This window comes from Lutjanus erythropterus, chromosome 2, assembly GCF_056507025.1.
Source record: "Lutjanus erythropterus isolate fLutEry1 chromosome 2, fLutEry1.hap2, whole genome shotgun sequence".
Taxonomy (NCBI): domain Eukaryota; kingdom Metazoa; phylum Chordata; class Actinopteri; order Lutjaniformes; family Lutjanidae; genus Lutjanus; species Lutjanus erythropterus.
This window is the reverse complement of record NC_139318.1, coordinates 27777079-27795045: the sequence shown is the minus strand read 5'-3', so window position 1 is coordinate 27795045 and position 17967 is coordinate 27777079. Positions and strand designations below refer to the sequence as shown.

Sequence of the window (17967 nt, the reverse complement as noted above, 5' to 3'; positions counted from 1 at the left end):
CACCACTACTGCAACCTCCCACAGGATCATGGTCAGGCTCAACCACAGGCCTCGTTTCTCCCATAATCACACAGACAGCTACTTGGTTACCATCCAACATATACTGTACACACAGAGAGGCTTGATGGACTGGGAGTCTGAATCTCCCACACCTGAAAAATTTCACGAGGTTGCCCAGCTTCTGCCTAAAAACAACTTTGACCTTTCATTTATGAGAGGAAGCACTCCGCATAAAACTTTGCCAAACTGGCACAGCATGAGCTACTTTGATCGTGTAAACACTCGGCAAAAAGAAACATTTGCACAGATTTGTTCTTTGGCTTCACATCATTTTGCATCGTTGATGAATAGATGAATGGTTCAGAACGCAATTTGGGCTTTAGTCCAAATGTTCTCCGCTGCTAAATGACTTACAACACTTCTTCTATGACAATCTGTGTGACAATATGTGAGTGTGAATGAAGTCAGCACTTTTCATTGACTCCAACATCGAACCGTGCAGCGCGAGGTTATTGCCGGGGCATTGGCACGGAGCTGAACAGTCCGAGCAGTCAGCAGCTGAGGTAAACCATCTCAACCGACACTCATACTCTGCTAATGGGAAGCAGACACACAATTTGTCCTGAGTATGCCTTTTGTGGACACACACTCCTCTCCTCCTTCTCATTCTCAAATCCCTCCATCATCTATCCAGGCTCGAGTTGAGATAGCAAACCTGACACTGATGCCCTGCAGTCCATTAGCACTCTCAGAGCCCCGTCTGAGTCTGCTCTCTGCTGCTCCCCTAACATTTTCCTCCACTCACCCTATCTTCCTGATAGTCCTTGCTTCGACTCCTTATCTGACTCCCTCTGTCTTTCTGTCTCTATGTCTCTGTCTCTTCCTCCTCTCCGCCAAGATGATGTCTGAGCTGGAGCAAGACGAGCTCCTCAAGTTCAACATGTCAGCCTCTGTGTCCGTAGCAGGGAGAACAAGTCTGTAGTCACTCTTGTCGAATTCAGATAACATGACTGTGATGGGGCTGCAGTTAGACACATGATTGCAACATTATCTCCTCAGATAACATCTGCTCCAGCCTGTAATGTCACCCTCCTTCCTCAGACACACCTGTTAGCACTGATGGACGACCAAACCCCAAACTGTCTTTCAAGCTGAACGAACGGCAAATTAATCAATTAGTCGACAGAAAAAAAAAAATGGTTGCCAACTATTTTGATAACGAATTAATCATTTCAGTCATTTTTCAAGAAAAAAAAAAAGTCATAACATTTGCTGATTTCAGATGATTTTCTGCTTTTCTTTGTCATCTATGATAATAAATAAAGAGTATTTGGGTTTTGGATGCGGTTGGACAAACAAAGCAATTTGAAGACATCACTTTGACACTTTATTGACTAAGCTATTAGACGTGGAAATAATCCACAGATAAATCAAAAATCAACACTTGCTGCCCTAGTTGCCTTTTCCTACAGTGTGGGCACACAACCAATGCTACATCTCACTACTTTGAGAAACCATTATATAAAATTCATTAACTTAAAAACTCATGGTTTTAAAACTGCTGCCCAGTTTCTGTCTTAATATGAGAACAAAGCAAAAGGCCTTAGAAGCCAGCTCTGAACTCTCAGTACTCTGAGAGTCCCTGGAAAAACAAACACAGCTTTGCTTGTTGTCACAGAAGTTGTTTGCTTGTTGACTACAAATATACATTATACACTTGACAGTGCACTTTGAAAAGACTACAAACAAACTGATCTCATGGTTTTGGAGCTATAATTTTCCAAAAAATGTGTTTGCAACTAATGATTGTTTCTATCATCAATTAATCTATTATTTTTTAGTTTATTGCTTTAGCTGTAAATTGTCAAAGTAAAATGAAAAATGCCGTTCCAGAAAACAAAATGACATTTCCAAACAGCTTGTCTTGTCTGTCCAACAGTCCAAAGAATTCAATTTACAATATTTTAAACCCGAGAAACACAACAAATACTTATATTTCAGAAACTAGAAACAACAAATGCTTTGTATTATTGCTGCTAAGTACCTTAAATAATTAAACAGTTATTTTTTTCTGTCTGTGATGGTCTATTTCAAAGATACAGGTGGTACAAAGTCTGGAAAAAGTTGAATGTGAATCTCTGGACTCATTTTGATTGGAGATGTTTCATTGTTCAAAATGCTTTGGCAGACAGAATTAAAGTCAATTAATTTGATTTAATTTGGTGATTCAGTTAAAAGATTCATAGCTCTAGCACTACAATATTGTTCCTTTGTTATCAGACATGTTACTTGCACTGTCTGATTTTATTGTGTTCTTAGTATTGTATGTGGAGGGAATGAAAATACAGTCCTACCATACATGAGAATCAATTAAGCTAACAACTAAAACAATGGTAGCTTTGCATATTGATTAGAGCTGCAACAATTAATCAATTAATGTTTAATTGTTTTTGAATAAAAAAAAAAGTCACATTCCAGCTTCTTATATGTGAGGACTTGCTGCCTTTCTTCATTCTTTATGAGAGTAAATGAAGAGTCTTAGGGATTTGGACTGCTGTTTAGACAAAAGAAGGAATTTAAAGACGTTTGTTTGGGTTCTAGAAAACTGTGATGAGCAGAATTAATCGAGAAAATCTGCAGATTAATTAATATTGAAAATAATTGTTAGCTGCAGCCTTAATATTGATCTGATGTCCTTATGTGTAAAACTGGATATAAGCTCAAAAACACACACACACACACACACACACACACACACACACACACACACACACACACACACACATATTGTAGCTATATATGACAAAGTGTGTCCCAAGTTAAGTTTCCCACCCCAAGTGTTCCCAGTTGCCACCATATGAACGAGGTCAATGGCACTGCAGTAACAGGATCTCAACACTGACAGACAAATGATAATGAATGATAGCTGTCTGAGTAAACAAGTGGAGAGCTGCCCTTGACCCGCTGTCTCCTTAATTTCAGTCGCCCCCCCCCCCCCACCTCCCTGAGGACTCCCACACCTCGGCCACATCTGGAGAGCACGTCCAGTCGGGTGGAGCCTCCACACAGAGAAACCAATTCTCCACTTATTTTCTCCCTAAACTCTCAACAGGACCACACAACAGCCTCATCAAAGTCTTTTGTTTTGGAAAATGTATTTTCTCATTTGTCTTAACTAAGCCCTGAAGCATCAACGCTGCTTCACTTCTGGATTTCCTGCTAGCAGACATCAGGGGAAATAAGCACAATGCTGTGATTACATCCCACCTCTCCTCTGTGTGTGTGTGTGTGTGTGTGTGTGTGTGTGTGTGTGTGTGTGTGTGTGTGTGGAGAGGAGAATCATTTGAACCCAATTCGGTTTGTGAGGAGTGACAGGTAGACGCTGCTATGGCAACCAAACCAAAGCAGTGTCATATATAGCTTTTTACAGAAGCTCCGCAAGCATGTGAACACACATACACGCATACACAAACAACGCAGACATAACCACATGGACTTGACATGAATATTAAAAGACTCTTCCCAGGCTTCTCTGTCACTCTGAATCTTAAGAAAACCACCTCTCGTAGAAGCCATTACCATCCCGCGCTCTAACTCCATCTCTAACCACAATCGTCGTCCTCTTCAGCTCCCCCGCCCTCCTGCTCCTCTCCTGCAGGTGGTGAGGTTGATCACAGCCTGCATAATAATCTGCCTCTGATAGTGATTAAAATCGCACCTCAAGAGTTATGAGCTCTGTAAAGTGCTCAGAGGCCCGACAGAAAACAATTACATAAGGCTACACGAACCACTTTAACCACACAAGCCAATCAAGTTCCTCAAACGTGAGGGAAAACATGACATCGGTCTGATGTACCACTGTAGCTTACGTCTATTTTTATCCTGTCTGCCACATTTCGATCTAAAAAAATTGGCTGCAGCACAGACACAAACACACACCAGGATGTACACTGTCTGTCACTCACTCACCTACACACACATCATCACAGTGCGGCTGCCTTTCACCCCCTGCTGAGTGTTGCCCCCCTTTACACAGCAGACAGAGAACTGGAAGGGCTATTTATCGAGCCTGTGAGACCGTGAGTGATATTTTACTGCACGTACGGGAGGTTTTATTACGGACGCGCAGCAAACTATCAGGAAAATCTCTGACTGAAAACAATTAACACAGCATGTCTGGGAAATACCTGGAAACCTATAAATGGCACAGAGCTGCAAAGAGGAATGAGCTATCTCAAGCATCCGAGGTTCTGAAAGTCCTGCACGGGTTTGACCAGCTGTGTGTAAGTTTTCTCCCAAGTTGACACCAGACACTTACTAACTACCACACCACAATTGCACGACGATTAGTTAGGGCAAAATCTAACTAGTCTGGATGCAAATTCATAAGGTAAGTGGTCAATCAACTATCAGCGATAGAGATCCGTCATCATGGTTACCGTGTACATTAGCTTTCTACCTGACACTCTGCATCGTAGCACATTGTACAAACCCATCTCCAAAAAAGTTGGGACACTGTGGAAAATATAAATAAAAACAGACTGAAATGCACAGAATAGTGTATATTTACAAAAAGCTATAATTTTAACATTAAATATCTTGTCTTTGTGGTGAATTCAATGGAATAAAGGTCAAAGTTTTTTGCAAATCACTGCATTTCATTTTTATTTACTTTTTACACAACATCTCAACTTGGGGTTGTAGTAAACAAGATCGATACTGAAATATCATATCAATAAATTAATCAATTCTATACTTGGTTACTTTGCACAAATACATTTAATGAAAAGATGATGCTGCATGGCAGAAAACAAAACTGCTCTTTTACCATTAGTGAGTAGAACTCTATGAAATGTTGTGATTTTCCTCATGAGATTATTCAGACAGTAACTAACAACAAATCAAACATCCCAGCATGCTGACCCACCATCATCTAACAGCACAATACATCAACATCATCCAAACATAAACATAAACCTCCTATACAAATAATATTCCAAGAGATATACCAAAATGGAAATATAACAAATACAAACACAAATCTCAGTGCACAAATCCAAACAAGACAAAAACTACATCTGCATCCACAGTGCCAAGGACTGTTTATTTGATCTGCTTCATAAACCAATAATCTATACTGAAATAGAACTGAAATATAAATCATGATCAATGAAATAAATTTTGTTTTGCACCTCATTTACCACAAAATATTCACAGATTTCTAGTTGAGGGTGGTATTGAAAGAAAAACAAGGGAATGCAAACAGTGGCAAAACCAAACAAACACTTGACTCAAAAGGTTTTAGCTCTAGTCTCGAAGCAAACTTCTACACTGTTGTCAAACTACTTCAATCATAGCTCAATCTAAAATATACAGGCAGCGTTGTGCTTCCACAGTTTGTTTGGAGCTTTATGTTGGTGTCTCATGAGCTTATTCAGAGGCTGGGCAAGTAGAGCTACTCCTCCCCAGAACAAATAATTAAATCTATGATTAAAATGCCTAATAGCTACAGACTGGAATAATAAATAGCAGAGTGATTACGGTTTCATTTGGATGTTGTGCATTTTTATCACCACAGGGGGAGGATTCCAGCATTAATAAGTGCTTAGGCATGGGCTCTGCTCGCCAGCACAGAAGAAATATTCAAATCGCAGCAAACTGTTTTCAATCTGGAGCTTTTCACTGGGAGCAATGATTTGTATGTGCGTTTCTCTCTGTGACATCAGTAAAGGGTGGGGAGCCAGCGATTTATTGAGTGAAAATGACTGAAAAGAGCTACACAATGGAGACACATTATTTCCTTTCAAGCCTGCACTCTCAAAAATAAAGGTGCTAAATAGAACCATAATTCTTCAGCCTGTCCCCATAGGAGAACTATTTCTGGTTCTTAGTAGAACCTTTTACAAAGGACGTATTTGGAACCCGCTCAGAGAGTTCTACCTTGAACCCAGTATGAAAGGTTCTACCTAGAACCATCTGTGGAAGGTTTCACCCAGAACCCCTGCTGAGAAGTTCTACAGAAAACATTTCTATGGTGTAATGATTCCACCCAGAACCCTGTCCAGGGGTTGTATCCAGACACTTTTTGCCTTCTTGTTCTTCAAGAATCCTTGAAGAACTCTCTTTCAGAAAGGGTTCTTATTGCAACTCTTGCTCTTACCAAGAACCCCTGACAAACTCTTTCGTCAATTAAAGGCCTCTTCAGAAGCAAATGGTTCTGGGTAGAATCTCAGACCTTCAGGAAGAACTCTTTTGGGACCATTATTTCAGAGAGTGCACCATCTAAGTTAGCACTGCACTGTCGACATGTTAGCTGTGTGTAAAACCTTTCTGAGCCCCCGCATGTCCACACACTCTTCCCTGATACATTACACTGCTCCCTCACCATTTCTCCCAAGGAAAGTCTAGGCACTTTAGAGAACCCCCCCCCCCCCCTTACTATTTAGCCGTTTCAGTGTGCTAAAACAGCGCTCCTGCTGTGGGCGGCGTACTGGGCGCTCTCCTCCCTCACCTCACACATGCCAACCTCTTATCAACAAGCAAATAGACTAGAGAGGGTGTGAGTGTGGAGTAAAGGCAGAGGAGGAGGACGACGAGGCAGAGGAGGAGAGGAGGGAGATAAAAAGAGAAAGAAACAGACAGCAAGGACACTATATTTAGCACTGGAGCTGTCGCCTTCTGTTTTTCTCTCCTGAATAATCATAGTTTGACAGCATGTATCCTGCAGAGCAGAGGTTGCTGGGATGCACTACTCCCACCCCCCCCCTCCCCTCCTCCACCGGCAGCATCTCCGGGGAGAAAGTAGCAAAGTATTGTAATAATTGCTGCAGGCTTGCGTGCCACAGCCACCACACATTACTCTGTGGAAACATTTTTCAGTGCCCTGACATTCTCTAATGGAGATAATGGGGAAGGGAGGGAGTTTTGGACTACGCACTGTCGCCAACAGGTACAATGTTATGTGTGTGACGCATACCAAGAGAGCAAACTGCATCCAAAGTGCTGTGCTGTAGGTATGAATGAGCCTTCAACGTGACCAAATGACGTAAGAATGCTTCTGTCCATAATTTCCGAACTGGAATGCATGTAGGAGACAGGGACAGTTAGAGGCTTTGACACACTTGTTACACTCATGTACTGATGATGATTATCTGCTGGGAAAGAAGCAAACAAGCACAGTCGGTAGGTAGAAGGACACAGAGGATGTGAATTAGATCATGTATGAGTATATGAGTGGTTCATCAGGTGCACAGTGAACTTTACCTGGCGCAAAAGTGCTTTCAAGGAAAAACTAGCAAACTAATGCTGCAGCTGGTTTCTGCTCGTTTCTGAATGAGAGAAAGGAGGTGAGGACGCCGACCACAATGAAAGACCAGATGTGGAGGAAGATAGTGGCATTGAATCAATACACTGAAGAATACTGTCATCTTTTTTGCATCATGGCTACGAGTGTGCAGCTATCTTCCTTAAAAAATAAACATTTCACTTGTTGTTTAGCTAAAGAAAAAAATTACTTTTGCATGTCATTTATAAATTAAAGCTCTAACTTGTTACACTATGTTTCTTTCATGGCCTTAACATTGCTTCTTGTTATCTTCTCTTAACTTCAAAAATCCCAATAATATATGCCCTCATTAATGAATGACAGAAATAAAATATTGTTCATAATGTTATTTTATCTCAGTTGGGTAAAAAGTAGGAATGTCTATTGCCTGATAACAATTCTACAGAAGGGTGAACAATGGATTTTTAAAGGTCCATATATATAAGAACAATAGTTTGGAAAAGGAAAACGCCAATAGCTGATACCAATAGTTTGTAAAAATGTCCAATCAGTGCCAATTAATTGGTCGCCCTCTAATTTTTGCCTTTTGTCACCTCAGCTTGTTTGATGTGCCTGTTTTTTAGAAAATTATGAGAAGAATGTGGATGATAAATGTTTTGCAGGTGGCAGAAACACACACATATTTCTTGCTGATTGCTTAGTCAACAATAAACATCTGACACAATAAACAAACAATGGAATCAGGAAAACCCTTTGAAAAAACTATGATAGCAGCACAAGGACACAAACAACCAATACATAAATTTCGTAGGTGTCATCTTTAGAAAAAACATGTCCTCTATGCATTAAGCAACAACATTAGGACCTCACAGTGCAGATGAAAATTGTTATCATTGTTTATTACCAATGTAATGATTTATTGATACATTAATGATTACATTGTGGCTACATCTGTTTCACTGCACGTCTCATTATGTTTAACATCTGTGATGATGCATGTATCATAATGCACTAAAATGTGTAATGTGGTCTAAAGATGCAGCTAATTAATGACATTACTTTTGCAGCTGAAGAGCAGGAGGGTTTCTGGGTTATGAGAACAACGTGCTCTCAGACTGAAAGCATTCACCATCTCCCTGGTGATTAGACAATCACGGGAGCTGGTAACACCCAGCCTGTTCACCTTTGTTTGAAGGAGACGGATAAAGACAATCGAAGCAGCTAGACAAGGTGCATCTAAATGACTCACGGTGACCTTTCTATCTCTGTGGGATTGTTGCACCTCATCTGTCAGGTTTGTCTGGACTCCACTGGCCAGACTAAAGATCCGTCCGGCGTAGTGAGGGGTCATGTGCTCACAGACGGGTTAGCGGTGGATAAGCTTTCAGCAGATCATTGATTGCTGAGACTTGACTGCAGCAAGACTTGGCTAAGGCACTTTGCTCTTTCTCCAGTGTCACAATTATACATACAAGAAGTGAGCAGGCTGGTTAAGGTGCAAAGAGATAAACCATTCCTTGGTGTTCTTTAAAGAATCTGTGCCTGCTTGCATAAAACCATTTCAGCTTTCCTTAAATTTTCTTCTAAGAATGAAAAAATGTGCTCCATAAAATCACCGCAAGGATTTCCTTTAGTATGTTGTAAGGGACAACCCTTTAATCTCTAAGTGTTTTCCTTAGCTACTTAAGTATTCCCTCATGTGTTGCTAGAAGGGAAAAAACAATGAAAGAAAGAGTCATGCTTGCCATTCGCCAGTTTCCAATTTAATTTAACCCTACCTTTTTCTCTTACCGTGACATTCTTGACATTCCACGTTCACAAACTCTGCACCCATTGATGTCAAGAAGCAGCTAAGCAACACTTCCCTGACGACTCTGCGAAAACTTAGCTGGCCACGTTAGCCACGTTGCCAATAGTGTGAACACACCGTTAGTCTAAACACAGCCTAAGAGGTTTTGTAGAACACACTGAACCCCTTTGTTTCAGGGCATATTTTGCTTGAGGGACAAACTTAAGGTAGTTTATGCAACTGGACACTGGAGAAAGGTGCACTCTCTCAAAGGAAGATTATGATTATAATAGAATACTAGTCAAAAGGACACCAACAGTTCAGAACCACCTACATAATGAAGAAGAACGCCACACTAATATGACTTGAGGAAGACAAAGGGTTCCTCTCATGGACTATATATACTCATAAGTCTGCCTATAGAACATAATCTGTGGAAGATGAGGTCTATTGTTGTAGAGTCAGAAATAGAACCACCAATAGAGTTCAAACTCAGCAGCAGCTCCTAATTATTCAAAGAATAAAGAGGTGGAGGACATCTCCCTATTTCTGATCTTAACCCTGAAAACTGTCGGGAGAGATGAGCCGATAGGGAAGCCTTTGTTCAGGCGTGACAACCATCGACCCATTACGTGGGACAAAAAGACTCGGGGAGGAAAGTGCAAAGGCTGGGGTAACCTTAAGATTGTCGCTGAGAATTAGTCCAATTACAGGACCGCCATCCTTTGTCTGGCTTTCTTCCCAGAGCTAACCTTGTACCCAGGTGTTCCACCGAGGACTGAAGAGGCTGAAGAAAAACAAAGTTAAACACTTTCAAATGTGCCGGAGGATTAGCGTAACAAGCTATTACTTGTTAATATGGTGCCATTCTCCCACAGTTTGAGGGCAGTTAACCTCGGGTGTGACTGGCTTCTGTTTGAAGGGTCACAACCTCACAGAGCCCCGCACACTAAAATAGCACGAGATTACAGACCTTGTTTAAAAGTAAATATAGGAGTTCTCAGCAGCTGAAGCGAGCCTTGTCCTTCCAGTCTTTTATGACAGAGAGTACACCTACAATACTGTGACCTTTTGTTCATGTAATATCGTCCGTGCATCTAAAAACTGACAAAAAAAAGTTATTTTCAGAGACTCAACTACATTTTTTTTATTGTTGTACTAATGAAAAACAGCGAGAGTGCAGAATAAAACATGCTGAGAGTTTGTTAAAGTCTATTTTTTTGGAAGATACACAGTTTTTAGTTTGAAAGAGGCATTGCAGACTGATGTTTTGCTATTTTTCAGCTCTTTTGAAGTCCGGGTTGAAGATCTCTCCCTCTGAGCTTTGAATGGACATTCCTTTGGTCTTAGCCTCTGTTTGTTCTCTTGGTTCTTATCACAGTTAATAACTCAGCTTGCACTAACACACTCAGTAGCTTCTTTAGGAACCTCAAAAAGACTAAATTACCAGCTTAAGTTACTTATGGCTGTTTACATTGTAAACCTTAGTTTTAAGAGATCTGGTAGTGAAAATTGACTTGCTGGATTAAACTTTGTTTAAATTTAAGCATCCTGCAGACATGGAGCTTAAATGCTGAACAAGAATAAACATACAATAAGTGCATAAAATTCTGTAGTATACTATTTCATCTGTTAAATAAAGGAAAATGGTTCAACTAGAGTCAGACAGATATATCATCATCAGATATTACTGGCTCGATATTGGCCTTGCACAGCTGTAAAGGTCTATAACAGTATCAGCGTATATGTTGTCTACCTGTTTGTTTTGTATTTTATTCTTTTTCATAATTCAAGTACAAACTATGTGTGAGGTTTTTTTTTGTTTGTTTACAGTTATTCATAATCAGGGTTCAATGTTAATGTTTTTTTTCTCAGGCAACTGCATCAGAAATCTACTTGCCCAAATTACATTTTCACTGCTCCCAGACAAAATGTTTAATATAATATATCGGAAAATGATGAAAATGTCCTTCCCAGTTTTTCAAAGTCCAAGGTGATATCTTTAAATACCCTGTTTTGTCAATCTAAAATCCAAAAATATTCCCTTTAACATGATAATAAAAGGAAGAATCCGAAATCTCCTGAAAACAGCATTTTCTGCCGCTTTGCAAGAAAAATTACTTTAATGATTAATCGACTATCAGTATAGTTTAATAGTTTTAATTCTTTTTTACCACTTGGTGGTCTTGTCATGTTGATAATTATTAAAAATACCAGTAAAAGTTTACTGTTTTAATGCCATGGTGTTGCTTTGGATTTTAAATATATAAATAAAAATATCAGTCAATATATCAATATCAGATTTTTTTTTTTTACTCTCTAACATCGGTATTGGCCCCAAAAGTACAGTATCAGTTGGGCTCTAGATTAAGCAATTCATATTAATAAAATATGTTCAAAAACTGAAAAAGAATTTAGAAAGAAAGTAAAGCAGCATTTTAGGAATAATTGACATACTGTACTAATATTTCAGTACAAAAAAGCAGATGGTCTCCCTGAAGTACAGTAGAAATACTATATATATTCCATACAATATATTGTATTTTTTCTTTAAATAATGGGTATGTGTGTTTATGTATGCTTTGCTTTGACAGAGGGCAAATATTTGAAAAGCAAAGACAAAGATTTGGTTCTCTTGTGTCAAAGTCTTGGATTTCAGCCAAAAGCAACACAATCCTCTTTACCAGCTTCATAAAATGCAAAATAATCAGTGGGAAGTGATACTGTGTAACCTTTATGGATAAACAAGTATGAGGCCGGGTCAGAGACAGAGGCAAAATCAACAGCACAGCGAGAAAAACACGGATTCTATTAGCAGCTCCAGTTGGCAGCCTGCATGTGTTATTGTCTCCTTGTTTTGTTTTATCATCAAAATTGAAACGTTTATTAGAAATGAGCCGGATTATGTTATCAGAAAGCACTTATTACAACAAATCTGTGTGCCAGCACTCGACAGATATCATGAAACCTAAAGCCAATTATTTGGTTAAGCACACTGGCACATAAAAAATTAATAAAAGCACATTACAGAGCTATTCCCAGCAGTACGCCGCAAAACCAATACAATTAGGGAATGCACGGCTTAGGTGCATTTCGAGTCTCCAGCTATCTGAAGTTGCTCTGTGAAGCATAAAGTAACCTCCAAAACTAATTAAAAACAAAAAGGAACTCAATTAAAAGAGGTAGAAAATAAATGAACTCTTTTCTACTAAGTAAATGTGAGAGCAGCAGAGGGTGAAATCCAACTTGATTAGACAGAGAGGAAAAGATGGGATCCGAGAGAAAACAGGTGAGAAAAATATCTGAGCAAAGAGCGAGAAACTGACACATCTTCATTGATAAAAACACTTCAGTTTACAGTTTTCAACAGCTCAGCAAAAGTCACATCTTACACACCTCTTTAAAAGTCAAATTCAAGCACTTTTTTTAAAAGTGCATTTCCAAGCATTTCCAGCACCTACAGCTGTGGTAAATTAGTTTATATGTCTATACTGAAAATGATTATTTCACCTCCTCATCTCATTAAATCAGATGCAATTGTCCTGTAAACATTCAGTTATGCTTTATAATAGTATTCTACAGAGGATTGACAAATTGAAGAAAAACACAACAAAATTGCATGTTTCAAAATGTGGCCCGTGTCTCTAAGCAGATTTGGCATCCAGTGTAACCTGGCTGAGCCAATACTCGACTTATTTTATTTCTTTATCTAAAAAGTGAAGTATTCAGTCGGGTAGCCTTTTGTTGTTAAAGTAATGCAACTACAATTTCAAGCTGTTTCAAGCACATTTCAAACCTTGAAAACACTGCATTGAAATTCAAGAGTTACGAACCCTTGACATGAAGAAACTACAAACAAATTAAAGAAAATAATTTATTTGTGCTATTCCAGGATTGATTACATATGTGGATATCTTAGAAAATACACACCCCACAATTAGAAATAAAGGTGCTAGCTAGAACCATAAAGAGTTCTTCGTTTTGTCCCCCATAGGAGAAACCCTTTCAGAGAGTTCTGCTTAAAACCCAAAATAAACGGTTCTACCTAGAACCATCTGTGAAAGGGTCCACCCAGAACCAGTGAACCCTTATGGTGTAATGGTTCCACCCAGAACCCTTTCTAGGGGTTATATCCAGAACTGTTCCACCTCTAATGTTGCTAACAAGAACCCACTAAGAAGAATCTGCAGAGAAGACTTTATATTACGGGTTTTTTTCCAGAACCCACCTAAGGGGTTCTCCTGTGAACTCCTATATGTTCCAAGGGTTTTATAGAATCTACCAGGAGGTTGAGAACCCTTTTACATTCCAAGGTTTTTATCCAGAACCCACCAAGGGGTTCTAGTGACAACTTTTTAAGATTACGGTACAAAGAGCCCTTGGCAGAAGAGTTCTTCAAGGACTGATGGGATCTTTAAGAACCATTCTTCCAAAAAGGGTTCTAAATGGAACCATTAGCCTGACAAAAAGCTCTTGATGAACCTATAGAAAAAGGGTTCTTCAGAAGTACATGGTTCTGAGAAGAACCTCAGCCCTTTAGAAACAACCCTTTTGGAACTCAAATTTCTAAGAGTGTAACAAACACTGGACAGATCCTAGATGTCACAGAAGACAGAACCCTCAAGTTCTCCTTCAGTGTTTCTGCTCAAACTCGACTCATCTGTCGTGATGTGACCACATGAACTCGTCAGACGCTCATTAAAAGTCTCCTTCAGAGGCAGCAGGTTCTATAAAACCTCGGGAGCTTTACATGGGCACGATGGCGACGCCGGCGCTGGAATGACAAAGCACCAGTCACTGTACCGCTGAGACCTATTTTAACAGGACAGTTCAACACACACACACACAGGGTCTCATGTGGCACTGGCAAACATTCATAACATGCTGGATGTGCGCCCTGAGTGTGTGCCCAGCCAAGTGTTAAATCTGACTTGATTTCAGAAGGGAGCCGAGGTCACACAAAGGCCTGTTTGGGGAACTAATAGCAGCCGGGTGATTAAATGAAGACATATTCTCTGGCCCTGAATAGTCCGGACAATCAGCAGCACATCTCCTCATCCCTCTCATCACGCCTCTCTCACACCGACACACAATCAAACTCTCTGTTAGGCCGACTCGCCGAGCCCCAAATTCAGCCGGTGCCAATAGTTTACCCATTCCATCTAGAGAACAAGACCACGAGATAAAAGAGTGGTGACAGAAGTGACCATTACAGCAGCCATCACATCGACATGTCTGTGGAGAGACACAGGACTGAACAAACTGGGTCACACACACACACACACACACACACACACACACACACACACACACACACACACACACACACACATACAGCAGTATGTTGAGTGCCTTACCTTTGAAGGACAGGAAGATCCTGGGAGCAGAGAGGGGCTCGTTGGAGGGGGGCAGCCCCCCGGACGATAGGGCCAGCAGGGCCAGTAGCCAGCACAGTTTGTCCCACAACATTGTCCCTCCGTTTGTTAACAGAGAAGAAGGAGAGTCCAGAAGCTGAGGGACAGAGAGGGATGAACAATAAGCCTAGATGTCCACCTCACAAACCAACTGATCAGATCAGATTTAGACAGTGTAGGCTTAGTATAGCTTTATAGTACTGAAATCATACATTGACAAGACAGAAAATCAAGTAGGGACTAGGATTATCATCATATCAATATTAAACTTTGGTACAATATTAGTATCAAACAGTAAAACTTTTGCACACGTGTAAGTAGACAAGCATGTAGGACAAGAGTTGACAATAAAAAGTAAAAGCACACTGCTCTTCTGTTGTTAACGTTATGTTATGTTGTTGATAAATCTTGAATTTGCAAGTGCAGAAGACAGTCAGATGAGTCATTTTGTTTTTTTTTAAATACATTAATCATGTAAAAAACAAAACTTGATACCTAAAAAGTCCTCGGCACACAAAAGAGAAGACTTTTTTCTTTGTCATTTAAATTAACATCCTGCACAAAGTCTGGTACAGAAAAAGTCAGTGAACACTGTCTGGTTTTGCTGCAGGCAGGAAAATAAAGGCTAGTTTGAAGTGAGGTCTTAAATAAGCATCTAGCTTTTCTTTCTCTTTGGTACTTTGGATACTATCAAATATTAGTATTGCATTGTTTTTGATCAGGTGACATTAAAAAAGTAGAAAAAGTATCAATACTTTTGACAACCTTAGTGGAGACTGAGACACAATGCTAAATTGCAGGATTTGTTTATATCCTTTTATATCTGCTGGTTGGATCTTGTAGGAGAATCAAAGTGCATAAAAACCTGACTGGGTCATTTTTGTTATAGTGCACAATAGAGCTACAACTAATGATTATTTTCATTATTAATATGTCAATCATTTTCTCGATTAACCAATTAGTTGTTTGGCCCATAAAATATCAGAAAATGGTGAAACATGTTGATCACTGTTAACAAATCCTCACTCGTTCTGGATAAGATAGACTAAAGAAACCAGAAAATATTTACATTTGAGAAGCTGTTATCTGAGAATTTAGACTTTTATTCTCATAAAATTACTCAAAACTATAAATGAATTATAAAAATAGGTAATGATTAATTTAATGGTTGACAACTAATGAATTAATCATTGCAGCTTTACTTTATGGTGCTGACATCAAGTCAGGGTCATGACACAGAGCTAAAACTGGATGTGTTTATAGCCATCTGCTGTGTAAAGTCTTTTGGTTGGATATCTTATGGGGGATCAAAATGCTTAAAATTCTGATCAGGTCGACAAATTTTAATTAGGGTGTGCAATACAGACCAAGTTACCCTAATCTGATCCATGAAACCTGGAGTCTAGAAGGAAACTCTTTTGGTTCAGAGTTTAATTATCATCACTGCTACTACATTTTCTTATGAATGTGACTTTCCTGACCGCCCACAGGGATTATTGCTTGTGTCTGTGTGCAATAAGGGCAACAGTCTGAATGGACGGAGTCTCCTTCCAGCTGAGAGAGCCAGAAGCTGCTGCTCGCAGCTCGCTTCTCTGCTGATCCTCACTTTCAACACACACTGACATAAACCTTATTTCGCAAATACCTGGTGAAGAATTGATGTTAGGCTACTATTATATATCGTGGCTGAATTTCACCAGTAGTAGCAACACGGAGTTGTGCGCTAAGCCTGGCGCGCACTGGCTGTGCTCTCAGATTAAATCACAAAGCGCATCAACACGCTGTTATCCGCCACAAAGGGAGCTGAAGTTAATAATATCCCCATAAAAGGATCTGATGACTCAAGTTATCAGGCGAGCTGCCACAACTGTGAGAAATGCCAGCACACAAAAAAAACAACTTGAGGATAGAAATGAGCGTGGCGCGTTTTGGAGACAATAAAAACAATTTTAGCGGCGGCGTTTCGCTGTAATTATCCATGCATGGTGTCTCTGATGTAGTCGTAAACGTGGATCTGAGTCTGAGGTCAAACTGTCAGTCAGGGTTTAAGATCAAGTTCCACATTGAGCCCTGAAGGCAGAACTCCAAAGAGGACCCGTTAACCAAAATAAAGCGTGACTGGGCTTTGAGTTATGAGGGCATGAACATGAACCACGTGTCATTTATAAGAGTGCTTGGCTGAGATTTTAAATTGTCGAAAGTGGCACTGAGGAATAGTTGCATATAATCAATCAAAGGGAATATACATGTGTGAAGGTACAGCATCAGATGCAGCAGAAACTTTCAGTGCCTCCAAACTCACGTTGTCCACCAAACACACTCGCACAAAAACGCAGCTTGCACCTGAAATTTGTATTGCTTATTTAAAACTACATCCCATGCGCAAGAGAAGACACATCAAAATTCTAAATATAGGTCTGATAAATATGATGTAGGCGAACTGAACTCTGTTGCTTAAAATATACTTTTTCAGACATTCAAAATGATGCAAAATCAGTTTTACAAAACTTCAAAAAATACATTTTATAGCCTGTATCTGAGCCTTCTGTCTTGCACATGCAGCGCAGGCATCACTCCTTTCTGCTCGACTCCACCAAATGTGGCTTCCTCTTGATTTATGAGCACATCAGTCTCAATACTAATAATTACTTTGATAAAAAAAATCATTAATATCACAATAATCATGACCTACCTTCTAGTTGCGTCCAGTGAATGTTGTGATAAAGCTGGTCAACATTTAAAATCATCCACCCAGATCCTTTGAGCTCCTCTGTCCGCACGCAGGAGTATCAGTGTATCCGCCGCAGATCCTGCACGATTATCCCAGAAGCCAAACAAAGCTTGGATTCAAATTAACTTGACGCGGCCGCCTTAACTTGAAGTGATCTCTAAATCGCATCAACAGACTGTGTACTGTCCACAGAAGGATGTTAGAAACAAAGAGTTGTTCCTGGAGGTGATATGAGTGGCGGAGCGTGGCTTCAGCCGTGCGCAGCGCCGCTCAAGTGTGTAGTGCGGGGAAGCGGCTTCTGCAGGTGGATAGACTGAGAGGTCTCCCGGCGGTGTGGACACACCCATGGGGGAGGGAACCTACCTTAGCATCCATGCGCTCCGTCCCGCCCCAACATTTAGCACAAAACAAGTCTGCTCTGTATCTTCTGACACTCCAGAGGTAAACTCACATTAAATGGTGAAGAACAAGCTGTACACGTGAATTAAAGGACATGCTGGAGGAGAAAGATGACATGTTCCTGTCAGCATTAGGAGGAAATGTCTGAAATATTCTTCTCCAGTTAAATCATAAATAGCCCTTAAACAAATGAGACATTTAGTTCTTAAATATCACTTTAATGATTTTAAATGCACAAGGTAGTTCTGCCACTAGGGGTCTCTCTCACATTAAAACAATAACCAAAGATAGTGATGACATCGTGAAGTAGCGTGCGATCATGGGAGATGTTATCCTCACTTTTAAACCT

The 17967-nt window shown here is 40.0% G+C and overlaps 1 protein-coding gene across 1 annotated transcript in view; it reads right to left on the bottom strand.

Annotated features, from left to right (window-relative positions):
• sema3fa (sema domain, immunoglobulin domain (Ig), short basic domain, secreted, (semaphorin) 3Fa) overlaps nt 1-17500 on the bottom strand; it is a 73361-nt gene extending 55861 nt beyond the window's left edge. Inside the window, exons 1-2 of the mRNA XM_084735795.1 lie at nt 17181-17500; nt 14432-14585 (exon numbers count right to left, since the gene is read on the bottom strand). Of these exons, the coding sequence (XP_084591921.1) occupies nt 14432-14543 (112 nt within the window). The 5' untranslated portion in view covers nt 14544-14585; nt 17181-17500. The remainder of the gene's footprint in view (nt 1-14431; nt 14586-17180) is intronic.
• Between the last annotated feature and the right edge of the window lie 467 nt (nt 17501-17967).